This window comes from Corylus avellana, chromosome ca8 (assembly GCF_901000735.1).
Source record: "Corylus avellana chromosome ca8, CavTom2PMs-1.0".
Lineage (NCBI taxonomy): Eukaryota > Viridiplantae > Streptophyta > Magnoliopsida > Fagales > Betulaceae > Corylus > Corylus avellana.
The window spans coordinates 16942387-16954663 of NC_081548.1; the positions used below are offsets into that span (position 1 = coordinate 16942387).

Sequence of the window (12277 nt, forward strand, 5' to 3'; positions counted from 1 at the left end):
TTTTTTTTAAAAAAAAAAAATCGCAAAGTCAAGATTGGTGTCAGACCGCACTGTAGCTAGAACAGTACCGTTCCAGCTACAGTGCTGGACCTCCCCTTGCCAAACGTAGCTTTACAATTCACAAAGACTAGAGGTGAAAAAGGAAATTACAGTCAGCGATTATTGTGAGTTTGGTCATTTATAAAACTTTTTCAGCTAACTTTGTTTTCTTGTAAACTCATTTGCACCTTGTTGTCTTCTTTTCCTTGAAAAATTTTAACTCCCAAACTTTACTGTTTTGTAGTGATTTCACCGCTTCCAACATCCCATTTTGTACAGACAATGAATCAATCTCTGCTACTAGCTAAAGAAACAAAAGAAATAATATCTCCAGATCCATCCATCTTTGGGGTTTTTCAGCAATATTTATCTTTGCCTTTTGCTCAAGAGTAGGGTTATTCCTGACTCATATGATATGATTTAAACATGTCAAACCACTACCTATTCCAACACATATGATATGAGTAAGCAGAATCCAAAACCTAAGAATCTATGAGAGATTTTATACTTGAGGAAATTGAAAGAGGATTTTTGCTAACCTCACTGTCATTGGCAACATTGATTGAATCTGCAAAACTTTTTTGATTCTTTTTATTTTCCAAGTCTTGTTTCAACACCCTACAAAATCTTCTTGCCCTTTTTCTTGTAACAATAATAGTACTCCACATCTTTTGCATCTGACCGAGATTCTTCATCTTTTGCCAAGAGTGAGTTAGATTGAGACTGCTTACCTCTGCCATTCTTTCCCTTAGTTAAATCATTTCCACACTTTTGCTCAAACCTCTCCATATATAAGCCCATTAGCTTGATAATTGACGGACTTTCTCTATGTTTCATGCGATAAGAGAGCTTTAGCCACCTCTTCAAACGTCAAATTTTATTTTGCATTCAAAAAAATCGCCATTTAAACCACCATTGGATTCAAGGGCTCAAAGGCAGATTCAACTCGCAGAATATATTCTCACCCGACAATATATTGGTTCTCTCTACTCAAACTCAAACTCAACATGCACTCACCTATGTCGAGTTTGAGGGGGTGTATTGGATCAACATGATCAGTATATGGTTTTGGAACATTGTGACGTGCCCCTTGTCATTTCATGTCTCTTTTCAAATGCAATGCCTTTATGCCTTTATGTATATATACAAAAGAATTTTGGCTACTAGCCATTGTACTGCAACAGACAAAAGCCAATTTCGTAGTCAAACATCATTAATTATCTGCAATATATAACAGCTAGTACTAGTTCAATGCATGAGAAGCCAAATTCAATTTGACTGGAAGAGCAAGGTCCCTTTCGATCACTACGTGCCTCACATGCTTCAACGTTTTAAATTTTATATATATATCATGCACAGATTAAGATCCCGGCCGTAAAGCAATGTTTTTAAAAGGTCGAGTTTGGAACAATTCATTGAACTCTATACTAGTGTTCACGTGCAACCGACAAATTGAAGCCCACGTCGATTGTTTAATCATTTTCTTGATTTCTTTTAACTAAACACATGAAGATTCTTCAGTTTGATTAATTTACACATTAAGCAAATTAAACTAATTGGCTTTAGAGTCAAATGAAAGCAAAGAGTTTCTTTGATATTGGTGTAGCTAGCAAAAACCCAAATACAAATAAAAAAAATTCAACCATTGTACATTGCACATGGTCTGTTCTATATTAATTACTCTATGCTAACTAATTAACTGTATACTTAACCCGAAAAATACCCAAGTAAATAAAAAAAAAAACAACAACATTAATAACGACAAAAGAAGACCTAAAAGATTAAAATACAATGGAGATCTATTTGTTATACGCACTGAATCCAATGGCATTCTTCTAATTTTCCCATCCACCTCAGCCTGATTTGGATTTTTACATGCATGCAGATGCTTTCCCTTGCCTCCATCTGTTGTGCACGTACATCTGTTATTACAGGCCCAGAAGTATATAGTAGAGGATTGTTATGGGCAACGCAACAAGCATCCCGAAAATAACTCTGCAAAAAATTACAACACCGTAAGTTATGTCAACTTCATTTTTTATTATACTCTTACACGACTATCATATAATCGGAATAACGTGGCAGTAAAAATATTTTATTTACAAGCCTTTGTTATTCAAAAGCTTATCATTTTTACTGATACGTTATTTCAGTTGTATGCATGATAATCGTAGAGTAATGTTACATACTATCTTTTTATTTATTTGTAATCTTAAAAGGCACATTAATTTTAAAATAATAAAAAAATGGGTAGGTAGCAATATTACACCGTAGTCTATTAAATAATATTTATTTTTTGTTATTATTTCTTGTTTTGCATTTGGAATAATAATAAAAAATAAAAACTTACGCAGTGCTAAGTACGTTCGCGTGAACATTGTACTCCTTGGCGAATACGAAGGGGACGATCCCTTGGGGAAGAGCAGCCTGAGTACAAGAAGTCAAGGTCAATTTTTGTCTTTCATGCATAGATAATTGTGAAACATAATTATATATAATTTTTATTTCTATTTAACAATTTGGATATATCAAGTTAATTAACGTTGCATATCTTTGAATGACCTTATTTATGCTAGAGATAATAGGTCATATATGGGTTGTCCCACATTGCCCAAGTAAGGGGAGGCTTCGGTCATTAGTTTGTATAAAAGCTTCTTCTTCTTGTTCCACATTAAATACAAAGAATGCTCTCTTATTTATAGGAGATTATGAATGGACCTTCTATCTTAGCAACGTTGAACAAGAGGATTAGGCTTTTATACAAGCCAATGACCAAAGCCTCTTCTCACTTGGGCAATGTGGGACAACCTACATATTATCTCTAACGATTTATAAAAAAGATAAAACTTGGAATATTTATAAGATGGTGCACCTGAACAATTGCAACATGCAAAAGAATACCACGAAGACCGACAGCAATGGAGGTTGCAGCAATTACTGCTGGGCCAGTCAAGAACCTCACAGCCATTGAAAACGTTGCCACGGATTTTCCACAGGCAATGAGCTTCGGTTGTAAAGCCATGAACAAACCTGATATGTTATTAACCAAACATTAACTAAGCACATTATTATTACTATGAAAATAGATTATTAATTGATTAATTAATATTCCCAAGTGACTTACCTAGACTGAACATAGCCATTCCTAATCCCGCGTCGGATAGTATCGAAATGGATCCTTTTATGATGGACGGCATTTGGATGTGATATCTGGTAAAATATAAATTAAATGATTAAATTTATCATTTTTTATAAGCTGATTTAACATGATATCAGAATAAATTAAGGTGCTTAATTACCTGAATGAAATGAGGGACCACGTAAGGCCTAAAAGGCTTGAGTAGGTGTTAGGGTTTCTTATAAGCTTCCTCCAAACCATGATGAGCACAAGCCTAGTCATGACACTTGCTGGAGGCATTTGGTGTTTCTTTGCTCCATCCACTTCTTCCACCTCCACCTTTTTCTGGCATGTGTAAGGAGACCCACTTGTGGGGAACTTCAATCCTTCCTCTATTTCTTCACCACTCATTTTCCTTGCTGGACTCATACTTTCACCTAAATCATTCATACCTGTATATCAAAGTTACCTCAGACATTTCAATTTTCAAACCAGAGAGACAAAAAAAAAAAAAAAAAAAAAAAAAAAAAAAAGAAAAGAAAAAAGAGAGAGACATTAATCTAGGATTAATGGGTTCACAAGAACAAGCATATTTCATTAATAATGTTGGAAGAAGTCCTTCTGTCAACTTCCATGCAAATCACAAAGAGACAAATATGGTTGGGGGTATAGTAGGGTTATTTATTTTAGCTCACCTCTTGATGCGTTAGTTTCATGTTGAAGAGCAGCCTTGGAAGGATCAAAGTCAGTGGAGGCAGCTCTATTAACTGCATGTCTCAGATTCACTTCAGATACTGGAGATGCACTTGAGCTCCAAACAAACATGTGAAGCTCCTTGTTAGGCATTGCACCACCACCACCACCACTATCCTTCTTCTTTGGACCGCCGCTGCTAGTAGACCCGGAAAACAACGGGTTTGGGGGCGGGTAAGACGGAACTAAACCGCCGTTAAAGAGCTCACCGCTCATACTCCTCCCTCCCCTTTTCTTCCCATTCTTAAACATCTCCTCATCAAAATTTGAAGCCCTTGGTGTTGCCCCTTTTGAAGACTGTAATGAGTAAACATCCCCTAAACCCCCTTGGAAGCTATTTGTGTATCCATGTTTTGGACTGGGTGCCTTGCTGGCAAACATGGCATAGAAATCCGTCTGGTTAAAGCTCGAAGCCCTCGGTGTCGGCTCTCGCGAAGATTGTACCTGTACGTTAGAATATCAATCAAATGATTAAGTTAATGAAATAAGCAGCGATCAGGTCATGAATTAAAATATTAATTAAATCATTAAATCTAATGAAACAGTACCGAATAGATCTCTACGCCGGTGAGATTCGACGCTCGCGGGGTCATGGAGGTTAAAGAATTGAGTCCATGGGACTTGTTGAAAGAAGAAACCACAGATGATGTAGCTGATCTTCTCACCACCACATGAAGCTTTCCATCCTCACCAATCTCGGCATCCGCCTGTAACGACTCGCGGCCGTTCAGCGACACGACATCCGACTCGACCTTGAAGGAGGTGATCGAGCCCGCGGTCTCCGGGAACTGCTCGGAAATGAGGAGCTTTGCACCTCTGAACTCAAACAGGAAGAGCATAAGAGTATACCAAATAATGCTCTGCAAGACCACAATTTGCACCATTAGATCGCCGGAGAAATCCCCGTACATGGCCTTCAAGAGGGGGATGCCCATGACGAGAGTGTTGGGGAGGGTGGAGAGTGAGAAGAGAGTGATGAGCCACTCAAGATTGCCGTTTTTGCTGAAGGCTTGCCAGAGAAAGAGAGCGGAAAGAACGACGATTTTTTGGAGGGAGTCGGCAGCGATGAAGCGGTAGTTCATGGCGTAAGGGTCGTTGGAAGAGATGAAATGGAAGGAAAGTAAGGGAACGGCAAAGACTGCGACGAAGCGGTTGATGCCGGAGCACTGGTCCGGCGTGAAGATTTTCCACCACCGGACGGAGCCATAAGCTAATAGCATAGCAACGTATAAAGGCACAATGGCTGCAAAAACTTCGTAAATATCCTTCCCCTTAATCATGGTTAATTAATTATCTGCAACAAAGAAACAGAGAGAGATGGGGTTTTCTTGTTCAAAGTGAAAAAGGAAGGAAGAAGAAGAAACTCTGTTATAGAGTGTGGAATTCTCTGTTTATTTGTTTAGATTGGTGGGGTTTTTGAAAGATCAAATGGGTTGATGCCCGAAGGAACAGAGCCTCGACAGCAACGCAGAAAGAAATTATTTTCAAAATGAGAAACCTCTCTGTCAGAACATGTACTTTGTATATAAGGTTTATAGTCTGCTATTATTGCTACATAATCTTTACGTACATTAAATATAACTTCTATTATACTATATATTGTCGAGACAGGATTATGATTTTTTGTGTGAAAGGTCCGAATCCACGTAAATAAATATGTCATGTGGGGGTCATAAACAATATATTTGTAAGCGTTTTAAACCATATAATTTATTTATTATTTCTCTCTCCCTCTCTCTTTTTTTTTTATTATTATATATATTTTTCCTGTCTCTTCTTCTTTCAAGCAACAATTTTTGTCATTGATTATTAACATATTTGTGTAAATATACACATCCACACACTACAGAAAGAAGAGGATTTTTTGATGTGTCTAGAGTAGCACACTTTTTGTTATGTCACTAATTATTGACGTGGTAATTACTGCCACATCAAAAAAGACTTTATTGACGTGTTGAATTTGCCACGTCAATAATTATTGATGTGTGAAAATGACACATCAATAATTATTGACGTGCCATTATTTCACACGTCAAAAATTAATTAATTAATAATATTAATTATTTGTTTTAAAAAAATATTAGATAACAAAATTTAATTGGTATATGTATAACATATATGTATAATTATACCTGATTCAAAATTTATATATATATATACTAAAAAATTAAAATGTTTTATAGTTTAACAATCTAGAATATTAATACATATATGTATTATCTTAGTCTTAAGTATATAGTATTTTAAAAAAAATAAGTGATCATATAATTTTCTCTTATTATTTTCAATATAATTTCTTGACGTGTTATATTTTGACACGTCAATAATTATTGACGTGTTACATTTGACACGTCAAGAAAAAAAATTTCTTGACGTGTTACATGTGACATATCAAGAATTTCTTGACGTGTCAAATGTTGGCACGTCACTAAAAAATGAGCAGGATAAAATTATTTGGAGCGGGAGATCTCTCTTAATTCAACTTTTTCCCTCTTCTTTCCATCTTCTTATTATTTATTCTTTCCCTCTTCTTTTATTTCGTCCGGCCCCCACACTCTCTCTCCTCTTTCGGCTCACATCTCCCCCCCCCCACTCAATCCTTTCTCTTTGATGGGAAGAAGAAAAAGAAAAGGAGAAGAGAAAAAGAAGAGAAGATAAGAAGAAAAAGAGAAGAGAATATCTATTTTTTATTATTTATTTTATTTTATTTTATTTTTCATGCTGGGTTTGAGATTTTGATGTTTTATTTGCTGATGGGTTTGGGTTTTTAAAGATTTTTTGGGTTTGACTTTTCTGGTTGGTTTGGTTTGATTTTTCAGGTTGATTTTGAGACTGATCTTTTAGGGGATTCTTGGAAATCTAGGCCATTAGTAAAAGATTTTGGAAATGGGTCTTATTTTGTTTCACTTCAGGTTCATCCGGATTTTGTTGGGGAATTTTTCTGGGCGATTCCTATTCTAGCAAATGTACCAAAAAATGGAGAAAAGAAGAGAGTGAGAAAAGGAGAGAATGGCGTGCTGGTGTTGGGTGTTGTCCAGCGTTGGAGAAACGAAGGGAGAGAGAGAGAGAGAGAGAGAGAGAGAAAATTTAGGGGTGGGCAGATTAACCTATTACCAATTACCGGTTGTCTACCGGTTTCGACCGAACCGATATTAACTGTAACCGTTTAACTGATATTCTTATCAGTTAAAAATTTTGTACCGAAATTCTTATTGGTCCGGTTAGCTATTTGTTATCGGTTAACAGTTTTAATCGATAAGAACTGCATGGTATGGGGGAAGGCTATTAACAAAGTCAGTCTAGTTCAGTTGGTAGGGCACTAGAGCACAAGGCTCTTAACCTTGTGGCCGTGGGCTTGAGCTACTATATATGGTGGCCATTTTTTTTTTTTTTTTTTTTTTTTTTTTTTTTTTTTTTCACTTGGCCGACAGTCCCACTCACACACTCTCCACTTAGTCATTTCTTTTCTTTTCCCAATTCCCCCGCTACATATTTCTTTTCTTTTCTTTCTTTTTTCTTTTTTTTTCTCCTCCTCCCATGTAGCCACGCAGCTATCTTTCACTTTCAGACTCTTTCTAGTTTCTTCCTCATTTTTTTTCTTTCTTTTCTAGTTCCTTCTCACCATTTCAGGAGAATGGGTTTCTTTCCCATTTGTTTTTTTCTCTTTCCAGTTCTCACAACATCTGCTCTCACAATCACAAACCTCTCTTTTAGCATCGAAGATTCAATTCAGTTAAGTTTTTGTTTTTTGGTGCTTGGAGGTTAGAGAAGTAAAGAAAACTAAAGAATGTGAGTTTTATATAGAACTGGTTAACCGGTTTAACTGAACCGTGTAACCGTGTATCGTTATAACCGATAATTTCAATTAAAATCCTTATCTGCTTGGTATCGGTTAAGAAATCGTTTAACCGAAGATTATCGGTTAATAACCGAGAAGAGCCAAAACCAGACTGTTTTGATTGATACCCATCCCTAAAAGTGATGATGGTTAATTTTTTTTTTATATATATATATATATATATATATATATAATTTTTAAACTTTAGTGATGTTTCGAAATTGGCGCGCCAACAAATTTTTTAACATATCAATTTCTGGTGCGTCAAAAATTTATTAACGTGTCAAAAATTGACACGTCAATAATTGTTTTTGACGTGCCACTTTTTGACACGTCAATAAATTATTGACGTGTCAAACAGTGACATGTTAAAAAATCTCCGTTTTTTTATACCCTAAATTTTAACGCCTGACACACGTCATTAAAGTTTAGTAACATGTCAGGCCACCTAACACATAAAAACACCGGGTCAAGAAAAAAAATTCATTTTTTGTAGTGACATGAATATAGTAGCCCTATTCACTATGGCTTCATACGTACGTATTTGTTATTATCCGTTTTTATCATTTGTCTAGGCTACATTACATACATATGCAGTTAATATATTTTTCTAACATGACCATTAAAAAAAAAAAAAAAAAATCAAAAGTTACCATCCTTAATTAAAAAAGAAAATAGAAAAAGATAAAAAAAAAAAAAAAAAAAGGGTAAAAATATATATACATACACGTACAGATTGATTGATATGCAATAAATTATATTGTACATTATTTTGTATTTTTACTGCAGATGAACCTTACTCCTCCCCACTCCACTCGTTTATGCACGTGCGTTGGGCAATTTTGAGTGATCCAGGGTTCCTGCTTACTTGTCTTATATAATAAAGCTTGCGGGACTGGTCCCTGCTACTGCTACAGGCAGATATTTTATTTTATTCTTTACTTTACAATTTTAAATGGAGAAATATAGTCAGCAAATTACTCAAAAAAAAAAACCACGTGCAAATCCTTTATTTTTCTCCTCTTGCACTTCTATTGGGAACAATCAAGATCCCTAAAATTTTAAAAAATTTATTGAGTAGATTTCTTAAATCTGAATCATTATTTTGAATTAAATTGTTTATTTGATTTTAAAATTTGGATTCTAACTCTAGGAAAATTACATCATCATCATCTTCTCCCAAACACGCTTCTACCATAAAGAGACGATTGCAGCAATGGCTTGGGCTGTATTTGTCGTCGGACTTGTAACAAAATCCCATTTTCTGCCTCTCTCATAGTTCCTCGGATGTTAATTTCTTGATTAGCAAAGCTTGTCGTGGTTGGAGATGGTTATTCTAGCGTACGTTGCCACAAATCAGAGGGGGGGTCATCCTCCTTAAGGCTTTATTTCTAGCTTCATAGACTCTTGCTAAACCAATGGCTTATAGGGAGATATTATTTAGCCTTCCTAGCTCGTAGTACCTCTGCCTATATCGATTCCTCCAAGCCACTAATAGGACAACTAATCTATTGAGTTGGGGATAATGTCCCTATTTGGGACAGTAAAGATTCAAATTTGGCTTATTACTCCTTGATAGTTCCTTCTTGTTGCCACTTTGTCAATTTTCCAAATGGATATGGATCATAGAACTGATTTGGCCCTAAGCAAACTAATAAACCTCTGTATATTCTGCCCAAGTTATCTCCCGCCTTTCTCGCATTTAAATTTGGTACCATTATTGAGCTTCTCCTTCTAGGTGAAAAGAAGCTAGTGGTCGTAGTCTTCTCTTTTACCCTTCTTGCTGTGTCTTCCCTTGGGTAGATAAGAGATCAATAATTCCAATCATGCGTGCCTTTATCTCCTCCCTGATCTCTTGCTGTCCCTCAGTTAGGGATTTCACCTACTACTCCAGATTGTTCATCCTTTGTGTTAATTCTTCAGGTTTCCTTGAGTAATCGAACATGTCACTAGCCAAGATTCTAGGAAGAAATCCTCATAGGTTGTGCTCTTACTCTTGGATCGCCCTATGTTGATGCTGCTATGGAGAGATCACAAGTCAAAGCAAATATTTGTTTCCAATGTTACGCACCATGAGACGAAATTAACGAAGATGTAAAGTGTTTCATTCGAGAAAAATCAGACCTCTACCCTGGCTCTGATACCACTTAATGTGCACCCACTAGTAACATATTAGATTCATAAGAGAACCTATTGTTGTAATGTTACAAATATTGGTTTTATTTACCTATTAATTTTTGACCATTCAACATAAAATCTATTCATGAGTTTTGACGGTTGGGTAATAAAACCTTTTACAAGTTTTTTAACTGCTGGTTTTAATTCCTTTACTGTTGGTTTTCTTAAATTAAAAAGTATTTGTCTTCAATATTTACAAGTTCTTTTAGCTGCTGGCTTTAATTTTTTACCGTTGGTTTTCTTAAATTAAAAATCCATTTGTCTTCAAGCTTTGTTGACCGTTTGATGATTTGGTGACCGTTTATCTTAAATATGTTGACCGTTGGTTTTATACATTGATCTCATGACCGTTTGTTCTTTAATACATAGATTGCATAATAATGTGTTTTAAAAGAAAAAGTTTCCCATGTCTATATAAGCAAGTCTTCAACTTTGATAAAATAATTATAAAAAAATATTACTTTTTTGTGAGATTTCATTTTCATGCTCCAGAATTTTTCTTTGTTACCAAAAAGAAAAAATAGAGTTATTTGCTACTCAATTTTTCATCCTCTTCAATTTGAGAAAAGGTTGTTCATTTGATCTTCGTTACTTGAAAGTGCGTTCTTAACGAACGTAAACGCTATAGTCTAATCCTGGGAGGTTGCGTGTCAAGAGATCCGATCGCACCGAGTTATACACTCTGGGAGGCACGAAATCAACTTTTAAGGACAACGCTCTTGCGTGATTCTATAGCTTTGTGAGATTTTTCCTTGCTCTATTTTTTTTTATTTATTGTATTCTATTTATCTTATTGTTAATTGTTTGAATTCTTGCTGCTGCTAAAGTTCTTCCAGATGCTACAAAAATTGAATCTTTTGATGGAAATAATTTTAAACGTTGGCAACAAAAGGTTCTTGCAGTTTTAGACTTTACAAAAATCTCTAGTGCTCTAACTGAGCCTAGACCGGATGAGGAATCTGAAGAACAATCCAAAGAATTAAGAGATTGGGAAATGGCTAATACATTATGTGTGAATACTATATTGAATTCTTTATCTAATGAATTGTTTGATGTTTATTGCCATTTTAATATTGCTAGATATTTATGGGATGAATTAGTTGGTAGATATGTGATTGAGGATGAGGGTACTAAGAAATTTGCTGCAAGCAATTTCTTACATTTTCAAATGACTGATGAAAAGAGTATTACTTCTCAAATTCATGAGTTTCATAACATAGTTGCTGAATTAGCCAAAGAGGGTGATGGTCTACCTGAAAGTTTTATGACACAGTGTCTGGTTGAAAAACTACCTGACTCTTGGAAGGAGTATAAACTCCATTTTAAACAAAAGAAGACTTTCATGAGTCTTCAACAAACCATAGTGCATATTAAAATAGAAGAGAGGAATAGGTCTTTGGAAAAGGTTAACAAAGCTAAGGAAATTATTTCCAAAGCTAATTTAGTAGAAGAAAGATCTAGTAGGCCTCCACAACACTACAAAAAATTTGACCATAAGTCTAAAAGAAAACCTTGGAATAATAAGAAAAGATTCAACACATCTCATTCTCTAATACAAAAGAAAAAGGTCAATTGTTTTGTTTGTGGTAAAGCAGGTCATTATGCAGCGGTATGTAAGCAGAGGACCACCAACAACTACAAAGGATCAATATCAAAAAACAAGGCAAATGTGACGGAAGTGGAAGAGATCATTGTAGCTGTCGTATCCGAAGCTAACATGACCACGGAAGTAAAAGGATGGGTGATTGATTCTGCATCTACTAGGCACATTTGTGGAAATAAAGAAGACTTATCCTCCTACATACCAATAAAGGAAAATATTGAGCGGGTAATTGTTGGAGACAATAGATCTGTGCCTGTGGTAGGCAAAGGGAAAGCTCTCTTAAAGCTAACTTCGGGTAAAACGCTTTCACTCTCCGATGTTCTACATGTTCCTCATTTCCGACACAATCTTGTTTCGGTACATTTGCTTGGTAAGGCAGAACTTAAAGTTTTATTTGATGGTGGCATCGTTACCTTAACTAAGCATGATATGTTTGTTGGTAAAGGCTATGAAGATCAAGGTCTTTTTGTATTAAATGTTGCTAATACTATTAATGAAAATTCATCTTCTTGTGCTTACTTGGTTGATTCTATAAATATTTGGCATGGTAGACTTGGATATGTAAATCTTGGGTACATCAAGAAAATGAAAGAAACAAGAATTATTAATTCACTAAGTGAAACAAATATGGATAAATGTGAAGTATGTGCTGAGACTAAAATCACTAAAAAACCTTGTAAATCTATTACAAGAGAAATTGAACTTCTTGGGTTAATACATAGTGATTTGGGTGATTTAAAGCACACAA

The 12277-nt window shown here is 35.3% G+C and overlaps 1 protein-coding gene across 1 annotated transcript in view; it reads right to left on the reverse strand.

The window, feature by feature from the left end:
- Window positions 1-5377, reverse strand: part of LOC132190953 (auxin efflux carrier component 2) — an 11276-nt gene extending 5899 nt beyond the window's left edge. The window contains exons 1-7 of the mRNA XM_059605977.1: window positions 4459-5377; window positions 3853-4354; window positions 3339-3609; window positions 3164-3249; window positions 2912-3069; window positions 2390-2466; window positions 1972-2034 (exon numbers count right to left, since the gene is read on the reverse strand). Coding sequence (XP_059461960.1) covers window positions 1972-2034; window positions 2390-2466; window positions 2912-3069; window positions 3164-3249; window positions 3339-3609; window positions 3853-4354; window positions 4459-5190 — 1889 coding nt within the window. The 5' untranslated portion in view covers window positions 5191-5377. The remainder of the gene's footprint in view (window positions 1-1971; window positions 2035-2389; window positions 2467-2911; window positions 3070-3163; window positions 3250-3338; window positions 3610-3852; window positions 4355-4458) is intronic.
- Between the last annotated feature and the right edge of the window lie 6900 nt (window positions 5378-12277).